The sequence below is a fragment of the Grus americana genome, chromosome 15, assembly GCF_028858705.1.
Source record: "Grus americana isolate bGruAme1 chromosome 15, bGruAme1.mat, whole genome shotgun sequence".
Lineage (NCBI taxonomy): Eukaryota > Metazoa > Chordata > Aves > Gruiformes > Gruidae > Grus > Grus americana.
In genome coordinates this window covers 16470878-16489983 of record NC_072866.1, presented here as the reverse complement: position 1 = coordinate 16489983, position 19106 = coordinate 16470878, and the positions used below count along the sequence as shown (strand labels likewise).

General features: G+C 38.4%; 1 protein-coding gene across 1 annotated transcript in view; it reads left to right on the top strand.

Annotated features, from left to right (window-relative positions):
- Positions 1–2: 2 nt before the first annotated feature.
- Positions 3–19106, top strand: part of IQCK (IQ motif containing K) — a 32101-nt gene continuing 12997 nt past the window's right edge. Inside the window, exons 1-6 of the mRNA XM_054843592.1 lie at positions 3–86; positions 1465–1520; positions 2878–2995; positions 4724–4821; positions 10822–10874; positions 11000–11077. Coding sequence (XP_054699567.1) covers positions 38–86; positions 1465–1520; positions 2878–2995; positions 4724–4821; positions 10822–10874; positions 11000–11077 — 452 coding nt within the window. The 5' untranslated portion in view covers positions 3–37. The remainder of the gene's footprint in view (positions 87–1464; positions 1521–2877; positions 2996–4723; positions 4822–10821; positions 10875–10999; positions 11078–19106) is intronic.

Here is a 19106-nt window from a genome sequence, read left to right as displayed (position 1 = left end):
TGGCGGAGCGGTTGCCCCGGTAACGCGGCGTGGCGGCATGGCGGCGGGCGGGCGGCCGCCCAGCCTCTGGGAGCGGGTGTGCGCAGGTGGGAGCGTCTCTCCCGCCGCTGCCGGCCGGTCTCCGGGGGAAGGGGCGGCCCGGCCCCGAGCGGGTTGTGGGGCCCCGGCCCGGCTCTGCACCCCCGGGGAGGGCCCCGGCGTCGTCCTTCGTCTCGGGCACTCGGGGCTCCTCAGGGCCGCTCCTCGCTGCGGCCTGGGCCGAGGCCGGCGGCCTGCCGCCCCGTGCCCGCGCTGTGGAGCCGGGGAGCACAGCCGGCCTGCGGCGGCCTTGGCTGCTCCTGCCTGGAGCAGAGGGCCAAAACCCGCCCTTCGCACGGCCGAGAGCAAGTCTGAAGGCGTTTCTGCTCACGAGCGTTACGTTACCTTTTAGTGTCACCATCTTCTGACAGAAACATACCTCTGCGTAGGGCTGAACGTGCCCCGCTCGCTGCAATGGTGCCACAGCCCCTGGTTTACCGAGCAGTAATCCATGCCCGCGCGGATGCAGGTCTGGGGGTTATCCCGGTCATGGGGTTGGGTTATTGCCTTGGGAAAGCAGAGAGGTGACAAGGGTGTTGCTATTGTGCACGTTCAGTGAATGCAAAACTTCTGTTACCAGTCGGATACTAACAGCAAAAGTCTTGGTCTTTTGGTTCGTAAAATCTGTGAGAGCACTGAGACTGACCGGGAAGCTGAGAGACTAGCACCATAGTTCTGCCATGCCCGAATGGGGTTCTCCTCGCTTAGTACTTTATAGTGCCTTAAAGTAGGTATTTTGTGTTAAACCAGCCATTTTTAATGTAGGAATAAAGTCACTTATTCTAATGTGACTCAGCTGAGGCGTCTGTACTACACATGGAAGTAGCAATGCCAGTAAATCTCCTAATTATAATGGTAGAAGGTAAACCTGCTGGGTTTGGCCCTAAGAATTTTCTGTATTGTGTAATCTAAGTTTATTTCCCACCAGGTCCATTGTCCCCCTCCTTTATTTTCCTTCTCCTGATTCACTCAGTGGGTCAATGGGCTGCTTTTTGAAAGTGGAGACTAATACTTAGCAATGTCCTGGGGATTCAATTGCTTATAGGAGAATTCAAGTTGAAAAGCACTATTATATACTAATAAAAACAATGGTTAATTCCATGCAAACATCTGCATTTTGCTTACATTAAAGTATTCTTTTGTTTAAAAATCTTTTTCCCCATAAAAGGCTTTTAACACTGAGAACCTTGAACTTGACTTAAAGCCAAGACGCTCTAAAGTTCTCACTTGTTTTAAAACATTAGATTTCATGTTAAATATTTGTTGTATGCTATTTTTTATTGTTTCAAACCAGAATAAGTACCTCCAGAAAGTAATGTTTATTTAGGAGAAAAAGAAATATGTCTTTAAAGTCTTCTGGATAAATGTTGTACTTTTTACTTTCAGAGTATGAAGCAGAGCAGCCTCCATTTCCAGATGTTCCTGAATCAAAACGTGGATCTGTGAGTATAGGAAAAAATCTGCGTAGGGCTGGTTTTAAATAACTAAATGGGAAAATTAGGAACCAGCAGCATAGACTCATTCATAAAATGAAAGCAAAACTACATTTTGCAAACAACTTTTATGAATCAACAAATGTAATATTCCAAATCATTGCTTTTATTTAAAGCTAAAATTAGATTACCAGCTGTGTTGGGTTTGTACATCTCACTGTCTTTGTGCTGCGACTGTCTGCTTCGTAGGCAGGACTCTGAGGCATGCAAGGATCTCCTTTGGGTAGTATCGCAGGCGGACCGAGGGCTGAAATATGCAGGAGAGGGGAGCAGGCGCAGCGAAGGAGTTATGCCCCAATTTCACATATGGGATAGGTCGCTTAGATGTGGCCGTTGAAATTAGTGGGATTAAACCTGACCAAAGTTGTTTAAAGTCTAATTTTAACCAAATAAATTCAGTCTAGGAAGATTTTCTCGGCAAACATAAAAACTTAAGAAGTACAGACCTCTTTAAATCTTTCTCCCCAGCAGTTCTAGAAACAGCAAAATTAATTTTTCAATCTTGCATATGTTAAAAAGGAGTCTATCAGTGGCCATTGACAGGCAGCGTATTGTAAATGTAGTGGCCTGATCCCACCACCTGCTTTTCAGTAGCACGTAAATCCAACTGAATTTCAAAATGAAACCGTTCAGATGAACAGTTTTCATAACGTGTTTTCATAGCAACTTGTAATGGTGGTGCGTTCTTGGGGATAATAGGAGGTATCTGTGGCTCAGTGTCTGTTAGGACTATTCTGCTGGCTCACTGTAACAGTTCCTGCACTCCAAAAAACCAAATGTTAAATTGTGGGCTGTCTTTTTTCCTGATATCCATAATTGTTTCTGTATGGGGAACCTTAAGATTCTGATTTGCATCTGCTCTGAATTTGTCTGTTTGTGCTTTGTTTAGAAGGAAAGTTGCTTTTCTTTAAAAGATAAGTGTCAGGACTTCTGAACAATACAGAAACAAATCTATAAGCTTCTGAGCAGAAAAATGCTTTTTCGGAAAATGTTGCCAATTTTAATCTTCAAAGAATTACTATTTCTTGTAATGGCTAAAATGTTTTTTTAAATTGTGATATCTCACCGTATTCTCTTAAAAGCAGTCATATACCTTCTGTTAGGTTGGGATGTTTTTATTGTGCTGCAAACTGTAGAATTTTTTAAAGTGTGATTCTTTCTTTTAAAGTACTCAGAAAATACTGAAATAATTTAATATTTGAATTAGAAATTATAATTCCATATTTTTTAAACTGACCTTATAAGTTATCCTATTTTTTTACAGTCTGATTGGGGTATTTATATAGCTTACATTTATCTTGAACAGGTGTCTTTGGGAGCAGAAATATTGCAGCCATTCTGTGTGGAGCAATTTTATTCAGCCCCTGCAGCTGATACCATAGCTGAGGCAGCCGCCTTTCCAGAGCCACCTGATCCAAAAACATGTAAGTAGGAGTATATTATCTTGAACCCTGCTGTCATTATTTTTCTTGCATTTGGCAAGGGTTTGCTGTTTGTTGAATTTAAAGTGTTAACAGCTACACCACCTTTTCTTAAGTAGAATTTGCACGATTAGTCCCCTGATCTGTAAACGGGGAGTCAGCTCGGCCACTTAGTTAAAGGAAGAAAGCTCAAATGGTGCATTACAAATCAGTAGCATTGTCTAGCTGTTCAGGTCATTCTGTTTTCTTCTGAATAAGTGACTTTTTATTTAGCCACTTAAATCAGACAAAGGCAAGTGTTTCTTCCTCTAATTTAAATAATGCAAAATGAGAATCAATAGACTAAATAGACAACTGAGTTTGAAAACTGCTTTCAAAATATTATCTTTGCCTGTCTGATTGCAGATTAGATTGGGAACAGCTCTAAAGTTTTCTTCTTCCTTTTTTACCAATTTCTATACTTTATAAAATTTGCCAAGTAGCAGTGTAATTTTATTATGCGTTTTAGCCCTCCTTTTTGTCTTCTCTTCCATTCGTTCTTGCTCATTAGGAATTCCTGTTGCTAGTCAGAAGCAGCGTTACCCTTGGCTTTTATATGTATAGTGTCCTTCCAGTTATGAACATTTTCTGGCAGTGCATGAGCCAATTAGAGGTATAAAGCACAGAATAAATTCAGTGTTTCAGCTGTGTTGTCAGAAGAGAACACTGCTATGACTTAATCTTTACTGACCACACCAAAACCTGAATACTCACTGAATGGCAGGCAGTCTTATTTTAAATCAAGGACAGCACTTCAGCTGATAAGCCACCCCTGCTTGTCTAGGATCCTATCAGGTTTGGTTTTCCTCACCTTTCTGAGGGAAGTGCTCTTATGGCTTCGTACGGGGTCACGCTCCCTGTTCCCTCTGGCCCAGTGAATTGGAGTTTCTCTGCAGTGTCTTCGTCAGAAAGGGTAGAAGGCTCCTCCAGTTCACCCAGTTTATAAGTTGATGGTGAAAAGTCCTGTTAGGGAAGGTGGAGATGTGGGGAAAAGCCGAGAAGGAAACAGAGCTTGAGAGTCTGTGTGAGCACATGGGAAGAATGGTATGGAGACCTCGTGTCAGGGCAGCGCAGTCAGACATCAGAGAGAGATGCCAATCCAGACAGCCCTCTCGAGGTGGACAAATTGGGTATATGGAGTCATGTTCAAATTTCTGAAGGATCTAGCAAGTAGGAAGTAACTGTGGAAAGAAATCACAGGACCACTGAAATAGAACCTTTGTTTTTTCCTCTGTCTAGAAATTCCTTTTTTTGACCAACCCTGTTACTGCAGATTGTGAAAGGCATGAGGTAGATACCAAAAGTGGTCTAGCTGTAACTGCTCTGAGTTCAGCGCAGGCTAATTTACTTTGCTTTCTGTCAGGGTAAATTAGTCCTCACTGCTTTTCATTTCGATGGCTAAAGTGCTTCTGGTGTCTGAGTTTACTCATTTAAAAGTAAGCCTGACATCTCTGAGGCACACTGTAGTTTGCAGTGTTGATGCACCCTTAGTTTGAAATTTACTCAAATTGATGTGGTCTTTGCTGAAGAGAAGACAGATCTGTTGCTGTGTCTGAACTGAATGAGTCTGTTTAGTTCAAGCTGTGATGGTATTGATAAAATGACTGATGCTTAGTTTATCATATGTAATGTTTGTCTTTTTGTGAAATCTCAGTGATTACCTGTAAGTGATGGCTGTACCGTTTTGCTCAGGTTCTCCTGAAGACTACTTAGAGTATTACATATTTCCAGTACTCTTACCCGGATTGGCTGAACTTCTCCATCAAGCAGAGAAGGAAAAGTGTTTTGAGGTTAGTTTCCAGTTCAGATCATTGGCAGGAAGTTCCAGCCTTTTATTTCAGACAGTATTTCTTTATTTGATCTTTTGCAAGAAAACCAACCACAATGATATGAAAGAACATATCATGAGTTGTTTTCGATCTGGTGTTGAATGTTGTTTTCTCCAGTAATTCAGAACAGATTGCATATTGCATACTGCACACACTTGATCATTATGGCAATCTCTAACTCACAACAAATTCTCCTTAAATATCCAGTTGTATCTAGCCTAAGTAGTGATGTATTTTAGCAAAACAGGCTTCCTTTCAGATTAATACACATCACTCATTTGAGAGTGATATGAAGATCTTGAATTTTACTTCATTACTCAATTATTTTTGCTGGTCTGGCATCCTAATAGAGGTACATTTTGTGTTTCAGCTTTTTAACATTCTGTATCAATTCCATTTAATTGGAAAGCAGGGTATTCAGCATTAACGAGCTTATAAAAATTGTACATTTTAAAAATAATTGTTTGTTACATGTATTTATAAATTTGTTTTCAGTGTATGTGTGCGTAAACATATCTAGAGAGATAGTCCTCACTGTATATAGGGAATGCTTAAAAAAGCATTAGGACTGGTGCAAAAGAAAGCTTGTTGTATCACCATAGCCTGACTCACAGACCCCAGCAATAGATGAGGTACTGGGAGTTGTGGGGTCTTACATCACTTCTACTATTTTCTCCAACCATGGAAGTAATTTTTTTTCTATTTCTTTCCTACTTTCTGCCTGTCATCCACACTTTGCGATGTGAAACTTCTCTATGTTTTTATGCCTGCAGCTGAGCCTCCTCTGACTTGCAGCTTCATAATATAAAGAGCAATTCATATAAATGACAATGAAAATATCTCTTTTTTTCTAAATGATACACATCTGAGGAAGACCGTCTGTGCGCTTGGGGGTATGGATGCAAATGATAGCCACATGAGGAGGACTTTGTGTTACTAGTAGGTTGTTAATCATCTTAGCTCTTGATCTACCTCCTCTCCAACTACTGACATTGACTTCCTGTTATAGGCGTGCGTATATATGATAACAGACATCGTGGAACAATTTGTAAAAATGACATATGTGCTATGTGCCACTGGCCTATAGATGCCTGGCACAGCCAAAATTACACAACGCTTACCATGCCTGAACGGACGCCCCAAACTTGCATTTCAAATCCAATTCTGTACATTTAATAACAGTAAGCTATTTCAATTTTTGCTTAGCCTTCACAAGATTTGTGTGTGTCTATAAACTGATTGATTTATAGATGTGTGTATATGTATTTATAATCTGTGAGATTAATACAAGTGAAATAGGAACATGGTTCATTTACATGTCATTATGGTATGACATCTCTGTACATCATTCCTGCCATCGCATTTACATTACCTACCCAAGAATAGATTGAACATATATATTATTCATAACACTTTTAATGAAATCTATATTGATTTTTTTTTTTTTAAAGAAGCACATATCCTTTACCAGGAAAAAGGCATGTCTTACAACTGGCTTAAAATACAGTCCTTGATAGGTGTTGCATATATCTGAAGCCAATAAAGTAGCACTTGAAACAAAAATATGAGAATTCTTAGAAGTATTTCAGTTTCAAACTCAGGACAAATCTAAGGTTACTTTGTCTATTTTTAATCTGAGAAATTTTCCAGAGCTTCAGTGGTATATAGATTAGAAAATATCTGTTCTGAAAATGGATTTTGTGGGGATCTGTGTATCGCTTTATAGTAAAGTAATAAAAACAATTATGTTCTAATGTAAAGATGTGCTAATTTTTATGAAGCTCAAAAAGACACTAAGTGATTTTTGTTCCCCCTGCTATTGGGAAACCAAGTTTAGGAAAGCAAGCTTATGTCAGATGATCATTTTCCACTGTGACATCATTTCTTCCTCCTTTTGAACAATAACTAGTAAAACAATAGCTCTTTATGCTTGCCATACAACTGAATATTTATGGTCTTTTCCATTACTGTCCAGGTGCTTGTACTTGGACATTCCGTTTCCTTATCTGACTTAAATACGTAATTTCTAATTATATTTATTTCATAAGAAATATGTTGTTCCATATGGATTTGGAGAAAAATAACCACGCTATAATTTGTATTAAAATGGTTAGTGCAATATCTGGAACTGATTTTTAGGATCAAAAATGGAGCCCTTAGAAACCCAGAGAAAGTTAGGGATAGGGAGAAAGGATCTTGTGATAAAATACACCAGAAGATAGCTTCAAAGAATAGGAGGAGAACAAAGAGCAGAAAGAATCATGGAATTCATGAGAACAGGAGACAAACATGATTAATTGTGATTAAGCTAACTGAAATCATGAAGGATGAGAACAGAATACTGGGTTTGAATTTTGGCTAGACATGAGTCATTAAAGCCTGTAAAGGGCAGCTGTATAGAAGAAAACAGTGGAAGATAAATGGAAGAAGCACTGGAAGAAAGGGAGGAATAATCGAATTGGCTACAGTCAACGTTGCACGAGTCTGGGAGAAGAGAGAGGGAACTGCGAGGGAGAATGAAGAGTGGGCTTGTGATGAGAGGGATTAAAGGTTTTCATGTTTTGAAGAGAATGAAGATGAATGAGAAAAGAATGAAAAATTAAGAGTTGTTTAGCAATTGAAATCGTGGTAAGGGAGCAGATCATGGGACCAACAGAGGAATTCAAGAAAAGACGCATCCGTTTGTAGAATCAGATGGGAAAGTCAGGAGAGGGAGATGGTTATGCTGAAAGGAGTCATTTGTGTAGGAAAGAAATCTGCAAGATCTTATTTGGAAGGTGATACAGAAACATAACAACTTAAACACTTCATTTAAAATAGGCTCTCTTGCATTATGTACTGCGTATGAAAAATCTGAAAAGCAAAACCCTAGAAAAACCACCAGCTGCCGCATACATTTGCAGACTTCAAACTGACATAAATATGAGAACAGTCTGCAGAAGCTTTGTTTTTAAATTAGAGATGAAAGAAACCTATTAGGTTGCCCAGTGTATTCCCTTGCTGATTATTTTTTTTCCTTACCATAAGTTCTCCTGTGCTTTATCCTATCTGCTGTCTAATGTCTCCAGGGGAAAGACTATTTTCTTAAATCTTGTCTCTCATGAGAACTGACTAATGCATTCATTTTGCAGCATTGAAACTGAACAATGTTTAAATGTTTTTATTAGCATAACTCTGCTTTTTCTTTCTGGTTAGCAATCACAGAAAGAGGATGTTGTATCAGACTCTGTAATGGAATATATTATATTTAAAAGTATAATAGATCACGGAAAGTGAATGGAAGAAGGTTTCCTTACGACTTTGCCATCTCCTGATCACCGGTATTTTTGCATTATTATTACCAAGCACATCATATATAAACTGAAAAATGGAAAATGAATTCTGACTATAAATAGTTTGTAAACACATCTGCAGGTTAGCAATGCACATTGTGCAGATATTTCCTGTGTTTGTCCTGATTCATGTAGCATAGGAGGAATGTGTCAAATGCAGGTCAATTTATGTCATTATTTCCCTTCTATAAATGTTGGCTGCTGTGCAACTAATGATTTAATTCACTAGCAAAGTGAACTGTTTCCTGGCAAAAAAAACCCCAAAAACAAAATAAAAAAATATTCAGCTTGACTGAATTCCTCCCTGATAAGTTCAATGGATCTAACAAGGATAAAGCAAGATTAATTTGATTCCTTTGGTGATGAGTGTTGTGACAACACTGTTCTGATCATTTTTTCCTGTTGCAAAGGAAAAGCAATTTACTTAAAACAGATTAAATTACAACTACTAGATTAAATTGAATTTTGTTGTCAAAGTGTAGAATAATAAATTCTATATAAACAGTTCACTGAGTAATGGGACTCAGGTCATAATACTGTGATTGAGAATAGCTGTACAAAGATGATCAGACTCTGCTATTTGTTTTCAGATTCTGTTCAAGTCAGAATGTGTCCATTTAACATCTAAAATGACCCGTAGAAAGCTCTCTGGTGAAGGCGTTGCTCTCTTAACGCTTAGGTGTTTGGCTTCTCAGAACAGTATCTGGTATTAGTACAACAAGTGTGAAAATTCCTTAAGGAGATGTGTTTCTGCGCAGCCACGTGCTCTAAAGGAGTGCTACATGAACCCCAAAGCTTTTGTTGTCATGAAACGGATCATAAAGGCACATGGGGTTCAGGACTGACAGTTGTTTTGCAATGTTCTCTTTTTCCATTCTGCTTTTATTTTTTTAAAGAAGTTCTCTTTCTTCTCTGTGGGAATCAGACTCTATATCTGAAGGATAAGATTCACTTAGAAAATTAAAAGCTTTCCTGGGTATCATCTGGGAATGCCGTGCAGTCTAGCTCTAAACCTCACATTTGCCATCCCCCAGCTGCATGACTACCCTGAATTCTTCCCTGTGCAGTCAGCACCTCACGTAACGCTCCTCTTCCACTTCACCTCTGGCAGAAGTAATACAGACTCCCAAAGTATGCCACCGGCTAATACCCCAAACTGAAAGAATTATGCCACGTAGAGCATTTTTTCTCTGCCTCTCTGTTGACATCCCCCAGTCCTTTTTGCATCATATTCTTGTAGCACAAGGAAAAACACAGACGGTGAGGATAATGCATAAAGTCATTCATCACGCATTAAATTTCCAATTACATATTTATTGTATTTTTCTTAGCAAGTGGCAGTAGTACCTTCGTTTCTTACAGTTTAGTCAAGACTCCAGCCTCCTTCCCAACATTTAGCAGTTTCACAAATGTGTTTGATGACCAGTGTGAATTATTTTCTTAAAAAGTAATAATTGCAGTTGAATCTCCCATTTGCCAGGGTATTACCTTCTGGTGGGAGCTAGGCTTTCTCTTAGCTAAATGGCTGCAGTTCTGATGAAACACTCAGTGTCTCTGTTCTGCAGGGGCTTAATGTCTTTTGGTGCTCACTCTCTGGCTGCGTACATCTGTAACACATCTCATGTGAGAGGCGTGCAGAAGATACTAGTCCAGCTTTTCTGTTACTCTCACCAGAAGTCTACGTTATATTCTCCACATAATGGTTACTCCGTTTTGCGACAAGCAGAATAAGCACCTGTACTCATTTATATATTCAGTCTATAAAGATGGAATGTGGAGGGGAAATCTCTACGAAAAGGAAGGCCCTAATCAATCCTGTATTGATCAAAATTCATGCTTTGAATTTTGAACTCGAACTGTATTTTACAGCATGCAGTGCTGTCCAGCTGAACAGGTACTGGCTGCCTGAGTCACTAAGGATTTTGCAAAGTTCTCTTTGGTGGCGAAGAAGTCTTAGAACTGGGAGAAAAGGGCACAAATCTTTTGCTCCGAAGTGCCAGGTTTTGAACTTTTTACCCGATTCTCTTTAATTTCCATGCTATCTGTGATTGTGGATATACACACGCGTTGTTTCTGCCTTCCTTTCTGGACTACCCACCAGACGATTCTGTCTGAGCAGCCCTACAATACTCTGCTGTGTGTCCTAAGTATTCACAACATCTTCAGCTGGTTCCATGCAGGAGGAAACAATATGGCATCAATGTTCCTTCTGTGCCTTGGAAGTGATGAAGTATTTTGAGTGTAATAAAGACCCTTGAACAAAATGGCGAGTAATTTACAACATATTTTCATATGTGAGTTCTGTTAATTTCTTTGCAATGAGATTGCCACTTAGAAAGAATACCATTCTGAGATATTTGTTACAGCTGTACTGCAGCAAATATCCAGAGAGGATATGTAGAATTTTCTCACTGATTTTTTGACTTGACTTGAAAGCATTCCATAACATTTCTAAAATTTTGGCTGAGCCACTGACTGTTGGCAGTAGCAATATTAAAGTAGACAGAGTAATGTACTGTATATTTTATTTAATAAAAGCAGTCAATTTAGCTTCTGTTCCTCTCCAGTAGTAAAAACATGTGACCAATCCAAAGATAATAAATAATTTGAAACTATCTTCTATCTTTAGAGAAAAAGGACCAAATTTATTGCCTGTGATTTCCTAACTGAGTGGTTATACAAGTAAGTTAATCATGGCTTTTGCTATTAATTATTCTCAATGATTCAAAGGCATTAATTTGCAAATAGAATTGCTACAGTTTAAATTAATATGAGTTGTTTTCTTTTTTTTTTTTTTTTGTTATCAGCAAGAACCCAAAGAGGAAAGATGAGTCATTCACAGAATTCTTTTCCATTCCTTTTGTTAACGACTGGCTAAAGGACCAGTAAGTTATTGCAGTACTCAGAGTAACCTTTTCTCCTTTTATGCTTTTTCCCCTGCTACTCCAAAAAAGTAATAGAGCTTTGATGCATTATAACTGTGCCCTCTAAATGCCCTTTACCGCGTGCAACAAAGAACTGTGTGATGCTTTCTTACTTGGTAGTGTATTAGTTACAAGGTATTTTGTACCAGAATTGTTCACAGAGAAATTAGTTTAGAATTCTTAAACATTTTAATTGTAGAGTGCAGGGCATTCAAATAGTCTGGTAGTAGTATGAATGTCTTTGTACTAAGGAGCAAAGTAGTGTTTTCAATGCTGCTTCCTACTATGGAAATCTTTGAGGCTATACAGTCTAGAAATTCTTCCTCTAACTGTAAGCAGCTGTTTTAACAATACCTGTAATAATCCTTGGCATCAGGATGTATTTCTGCATTTCTGCAGACATTTATGACTTTGCATTTGAGAAATGAACACTTGTTTTGGCAGCCTCAATCGCATAGTCCTCATAATTCCTGTAGAACCAAGCTACACAGTAGTTCTGAAAGAAATGTTACTGTCCTTGAGACTGGATTTTGTTTTAAATGGTACCTGTTGTATGAAAAAAGTAAAGTAATAGTCCACAGTGAGAGAATAAGAAAATTGCTGAGGTCAGATTTTAAAGAAAATTTTCAATTTGAAAACTTGGAAGCTAGGTTGGTGGTCAGTCAAAACTTGGAGATTAATGTCTTTGTAGATATGTTTACTTCATTACACTATGTAAGTGGAAATTGAGCTTTCTTGAACCCTTGTCACGTGAAACTTAGAACCTTGAGTCACTGATCCAGCAAGAGGAAAGCTCCTTGACATTCACAGGTCTTTGGAGAAAAGCTGGTGATTGTGGCATCTTTGACTATCTTAAAGGTAGTCATGCGGTCAAATTTGTGTAGGAAGTTTTTGCGGTAACAGATGGACATCTCTGGAGAGTGACCCATTTCATCTCAACTCCAATACCTGCAGGTACCTGCTGCTGCATCGTACTGCCCAGCCGCTGTTGTTCAAACCTGCCACTGGTGGGACACTTCTAACAGTTTCCTTCTGTAGGTCACTAGGTCTGGTCAACAAGATTCCCGTTTAAGGGAATTTTGCACTTTGAAAACTGCAGTGAAGTTGTCCTACTCATTTCCTAGGCATGCTGAAGAGCCATTGGTTAGTAAGGCAGTTTTGATACCACCAAATTGTGAGGATGGATATTTGTACCTAAGCTAAGTATCTGAGATCACAGTTTTACAGACGTTTGGTTCTCTTGGAAGTAAAGCTGACCTAAATGGTTCCCTGCTCTCTCCCGCTCTTCACCCCAACCTGCTTGTGGGCAACCTCATATTGCCCTATCTGCTTGGTAGGATGCTTGGTTATTCTGATCAGGGACCTCCTCTGAGTTAGAAATATCTCTGCCAAAGTATCTGAGGAGGGTTTGTATAGCTATTTAAAATACAGATAATTTCTCCAATCTGGTTCACCTGGGAGCCTGGCAAACCTTTGTATTGGCACAAACGAAGGATTAAAATGAAGGGCTCAGGGCAAGGTGAAGAGAACAAATGAGCTGGTAGGATATGGAGGTGGTGGCAGGAACTGCTTAAGTCAGCTTTGCCAACCAGAGAAATACACTGTGGAATCACAGCCTGAATGACTCATAGCTTCTGTTAGTACTTGTGCTGCTAAATAACGTAGTGACAGCTCCACAAGGGCACAGAAGTGTCAAAGTCCTACTTAAACTGATACACACTTGATCTTAAGTCCTATAAAGAAGTAGGCCTTTAAAAATAGTAATTATTAAAATTATTATTAAAAACAACTTTTTGTGAACTTATCTTAAAATTACAGATTTCTTAACAAATATTGCTTATGAAGTAAGCGTTCTTAGGGCAAAGTGAAAGATTGCAATATTAAATAAGAATGAAAATGACAGAATTTATTCTTATGTCCTTCTTGATATGCCATAAATCATTTATTATTATATCCTTCCAGATATCACATTTAAAATGTAATAAATTCTATGCTTTTTATTGTCATTTCCATTTTTATTTGTAAAGGAGTTTTCATTTTTTAACAGGATTTATGAGTATGTAAGAGACAATACACTGAAAAGCACTGGTCAAATTTTGATGGGAAACATCCTTATCCCAATTGTTTTGATGGTATAATAAAGAAAAAGAAGTAAAAAGTGTTGCTGCAAATTTAAGGGTAAACTCTTGCGTTGCTTTTTCAGTTACTTGTCCAAAGCATTCTGAGAGGTCTGTGAAATAGGAACACATTTCTATACTGTGTTAAAATAGGGTTTATCAGTGCAAAGTGGTCTTCATGCTTAAAAAAAAAAAGTAAAACAAAAAACCCCAGAGGGATAAATTTTCGTTCTATCAGAGATCCAGATTTTTAAAATATATTCCATACCTGAGTATGACTCTTTTGGCACTCCTCCAGCGCCTCCAGTTTCTCTTTGAAGCTCAATTGTTTTAAGAATAGTCAAAGCCACAGTCTTATGAGCCTCGCTCTCTGTATGATGTGTTTCTAAATGAGATCTTGCAGCCCACTTGTCCTTTATAAGGAGACCCAAATGCTGCATTGGTTTCCAGAATTTTAAATGCAAATATTGTACCTTCAAAAGCTGGTTACTGTAAGTGAAGGAGCTTATGAAATTTGAATTTGTTTCCAGCTCTAGTATTTATGGTAATTGCTATAATATCAGTAAATAAAAGCCTCAGTATAGTTACCTTGGCTTCCACTGGGTTCTGTACGTTGCCAGTAGCACTGACAAAATATTACATCCCTTGGGCATCCTTGACTCCCAAAGCAGATTTCCAAAGCAATAGAAGGAGCAGCCTCAAGACTGACTGCTAATCTCCATTTCACGTCCAGGAGAACACAAACCATTTGTTGTCTTAAAGGACAGCTGTACCTTCCAGAGGCCAGGAAACTGGAGTTTTAACAAGGAATGAACAACAGTTTTTGGAAACACGCTGAGATGCTCACTGATGTCCCTATTCCTACATTCCAGACTGCTGATATAGCCAAGTAAAGTAAATAATAGAATTAGAGCCTTGAATGTTTTGTACTCCTATAAATATGCTAATGAGCAACACGGTTGCCTTTTGTCAGCATTTTGCAGTGGTGTTTCTGGTTGAATAGCAGTGAAGCTCAATCACAAGTAACCAAGCTCTATGTACTGAGTCAGGGACAGGGAAAGAGTGATCTGTGTTTATGCCCTGATCCCCCTTCAGTTTTGTTTTTCTGACATAGATAGGCTAAGTCTTTATTCTGAGTATCATGGGAGTATCATTATCCAACCTTCTTTAGCATATTAATGAAAGAAAGAAAACAATTTTTTAAAAGTTCCACTGCTCTGAAAAATACCGATATCATAAAAGTCTACTGTCATGTGAATTTAATAATATGACAGTACTGTTCAAGTTCACCTTCAGCCCTTACATTCATGAAAGAGGATGGTATGTGGATCTAGGTTAGGAATAAGCGTAAGTATTTGCCTGGCTGTTGAAGATCAGTCTTTGTATGCATATTGACAGGGGGTACCGAAACTGAAGGTGTATTTTATAAAGAAACATTAATTCACAAGAATTTATTTATCTGCATTTTCTCATTTTCTATACAGAGGTCTTTACTTGATACTTAGTTCAGAAGGACGCGTTTCCTGCTTTAATCTATCTGTGTGTACCAAAACAAATGTGCAGATACAGAGAAAATAAATTTATCATGGCTTTAATGAAGCAGACGGCGAGGATAAATATATATATATATATGTTTATAAATGATTCCTAAATCTGAAGTAGTGGCTTTTTGCCAAATATCTGTATATGCATATATATATATATATATACACACACATTGATTTGTTTTTCTCCCTCCCCCCAATATTTTAATTAGGGGAAATCTGCTGGTCTCAGCTGCCTTTACAGTTGACTTCATTGTCAGTTCTCAGATGGCCAATAGGGGTAATTTGGCACGGGTGACTGATTTCTTTCTTTCCATAATGTCCCCAGTTTCTACGGGCTTTGCTTTCTGCACGCTGCTATATTTCACTGGTTTGTCTCAGAACCAGCCATGTTTAGAGTATATTAGATTTGCATTATATTTTTTCTTTCATTTTCTTTAATAATTTGAGCTTTGATTATTTTTTCTTTTTTTGGTGAGGGGTGTATGATAAGCAGTACATTTAATTGTAGTAACAGAAAAATCCAACAATTATGTCTGTATGGATGTTATTCTATGTGGATCCAAGTAAAGAATTGCCATTCCAGTAATGTGACAGAATTCAAGTTAACGAAGGAGAAATTTTTGACTTAAAAAACTACAACTGTGTGTTGGAAAATTGCATAAAGTTTCTGTATAAAATATTTATATGCTGTAATGGTGTTTTTTGAGCTTTTATGGCTACAAATCTTGATGCAATGTTGAAACTTGCCTTAATTCATGTAAAGATTGTCAAAATGGCAATGAGAAAATTGAAAACGTGTTGGTGGTTTGTGACATCTTCCTCATGTTGCTGTTAGAGCACTAATTGGAGATTCTGTTTGCTGCTGTCAGTTTTTCCTGTTTACAGGATATGAGGTCTGACCTAAAGTACACAAACATAGATGGAAATTTCCCCAGGACTTTGGGGTAGGTCCGCATTTGGTTTCCTTCAGTCCAGGACCACAAACGCTCTTCCAGACTACATAAATACTGATCCTACGAAAGAGAAAACTGAGGCAACGCTTTGTCACTTGCAAAATACGCAGCAAGCATGCAAGCACAGAAGGAGGACTGAGCTTTACCATTCAAATGGTTAAGTCCTTCCCAAGTAGAGAGCATATTAAGAGGCAAGAAAACCACTGGAATTTTCAGACAGAACGTAAGACAAAAGATTTTTGCTTGGCATGGTCTCACTACTAAGACTTCTTGCTGTGCTTCCTCTAATTCCTCTCACATTCTGGTTACCCTTCGCCTGTTCTGCCTCATTCTCCTGACCGTGACGTGACTCTGCCTCCCCACTGCCCAACTTTCTCATGTTAGTTCCACACTGTCCTTTCTTTTTACCATGTGTTTTCTTCATTAGAAATGGGTAAATAAGTATATAGTGTGCATGTGTTAACAGTTGTATGCATATTATCACTATGACCACTCTGATAATACTTCTGAGTGTATTTTTATAGTTTTATTATGCTGTAATACTTTGCATCTTTTTTGGTGTGCGTGGTGGGGTGTTTTTGTTAGAATTGTGTCCGAGACAGAAATGAAACAGGAAATTTAAAAGTGAAATGTTTTGTTTGTTCACAACCTAGAGCCTTTGTGTTTGAGGATATTCAAAATACAAAGTGTATTTCAAAGACCAGCAAATGCAGAGAATGGAGGGGGGCAAAAGGAGTCAAAATACATTTTTTTTATTCTTCATTTAGCTATTGACAGTACCAAGGAGCTTTTATTTGGAGAAGGTGATAGAGAAGAGGAGTTCAGACAGCAGGAGTCACACTTCAAAATGTCTGCTCGTTTGCAGTTCCTTCTTCAGAGGATTCAATTTGGTTATTCCCACATTCACAATCCTTCCAAAATGTACCCTCCATATAAAGCACAAAAATGTTTTCTAACATATTGTAAGGATTTTTTCTCCAAATACTTTTCTCTTATTCTAGTGTATTTAGCTTACTGCAAAAGAAAAGCAGTAGTTAGTAATTTCTTTCTGACTGTTGAATAGTTGCATTAATACTCACAATGGTACAAAGAAAGGTCTCTGTTCACAGCAGTTTGAGCTGTGAAAATGTTCCAGGGTATTTTTGTCAAGTGTTTGTGGGAATATTTCCCTGTAAACCTGTGAGGTTCATTCAGTGATAGTGAAATATGTGATTAATTTATCTAATTGGTTTTAAATACCAGGTCAGATAAATCGGTTCTTCAGTGTCTGATTGTTTATGAACAATCTTTTTTCTGCTTTTTGGGTAAATGATCTTAATAGTATCTATAAGCAGAGATTTTTGAGGCATTTATTTTGAATTGAAACAATACTTTTTCACTGTTGCACACTTTTGCAGCTCTGGATAGGCAGGTAGGAAGAAGGACTTGAAGGCAGGTGCTGCTGTAGTATTTCTAGATTCTCTGAGCCGGAATAAGAAATACTGAAATATGAAAGAAAACTACTTTGAAAAAAGTCCAGAACAATTATTTTTTGCTAGTTCAGACCAGCATCTGAATTTTTGGAGTACTTTCCAAACCAAAGACTTTCTCAGAATCCTTTTTTTAAGATTTACGCAGATCACCGTGGTCATTTACTTGTATGTCTTATATTTATCTCTGTTCTTTGGTCTGTTCTTTTGTCTTTTGGTTTATGAATTTCGGGTGACTCTGTCGTTGCCTGTGTTCATACACGATATAACTATTCAAGAACAATAACCATCACAGTCAAATGAAAGGTGAAGTGGTCGTGGCTGTTTGATATGGCAGCGGCTGTCGTACTGAAGCCTCCAGGCCTCCAGAAGCCTGATTCTTGTTGTTAGGGTTGCTTCAATATTTCTAGAGTTGAGCTTTCTAAAAGCAGAGAGAAACCTGATCATCGTTCCCTGACTCCAGCTGGATATTGCACTGCCACCACCCGCCCCAGGCACCGATGCTCTCTGCGATGTGTGCGGTGGTCCTGCCGGCAGCGAGCTGTGAGGCTCCTGGTTACGCCTGGTGCTTGTGTTACTGTTGGGGAATGCATTTGAATAAAGAGAGCAATTACAAAATCCAGAATTATACACAGTGAAAATTTTGCTTGATTAGATTTTTTCTTGTATTTCTTTCTCAAGGAAGGAATCAGACCTATTTGTAGGTTGGGAACTTAATGACAATTGGGGTTTCTGGATATTACTGTGTAAAAATACTGACTGTACACAGCGTCCGTCACCGTGACTGGGAACCCCATAGGTTAGCTTGTCTGTCTTGGTGACAAGATAATGGAGGACCTTTTCCCCCTCATCTTGAGGGTTCATTGAGAAAGCCAGGAAATCAGATACACATCTTCAATAAGAGCCGTTTTCAATATCTCACACATTTATTTAATGCAAGTCTGGTTTATATCTTCTGGGTGCCAAATTCCACCTGCATAATGTAATATAATTAGTATCTCACTTAATCTATACAGGTTTGCTCAGAAAGCAAGAAACGTGTTTCTGGAATTTAACTTTCCTCTGGTCAGTGTCTGCTTTATTCAGATTTGGTAAAATAGAATACTTAAGAAAAATCATTTTACCGATGCTCTTTTACAGGTGCACCTTATGTTAAACAACATATCTGATATATATATATATCAAAATAGATATCAATATGTTTAATGTATGGGCTTTTATGGTTGTGCATAATCGAAGACCAAATAAGCAGAACATGGTTAGCGTACATTTTACTGTCAGTTTTAATCTCCTTGGAGGCATACAGCTGTCTTCTGCCACAGATGACATATTCCCTCTTTTCCTAGTTCACTGCTGAGGGGTGATTGCCTCTGCTCAGATTCTATTTTTATTTGACCCGAAGCCAACTGCGTATATTCTCTCAGACAAAACTGGACCTGGCATGACTTCTCTTCTTTAGAGCTGTCCTGTTGAAATGATGGAGATTTGCCAGTGACTGTCCTACTGCAAATCAAGGCCTGTTCTTGCTTGATTTTTAGATCAGTTTCTCAAATTTAGTGTTGGATTATAAACTAGACATTTTTATAATTTGAAAATGAAAGCAAATGAATGCTAGAGTCAGCCTTGCAGGCTAGGAGAAATCTCAATTTGTTCTTCGGAGAGGTACTCATTCATAGAGACAGTTCAATGTCTTTGACGTAACTGCTGTAAAATATGTAGGTCTGTCTGTGATTTTCCCACTCTAAGTTTTGGTTTTCAAAAAGATCAAAAATAGAACAGAGGATGCAAACCTATCAGCCAAACCAGCACAGTCCAACTTCATATTTTTAAGTCTGATTATAAGAAGCTGTTAGCTCAGGAAGCCTTGCTTGTCCGGCACTTATGATTTCCCTTGAGCAGTAGAA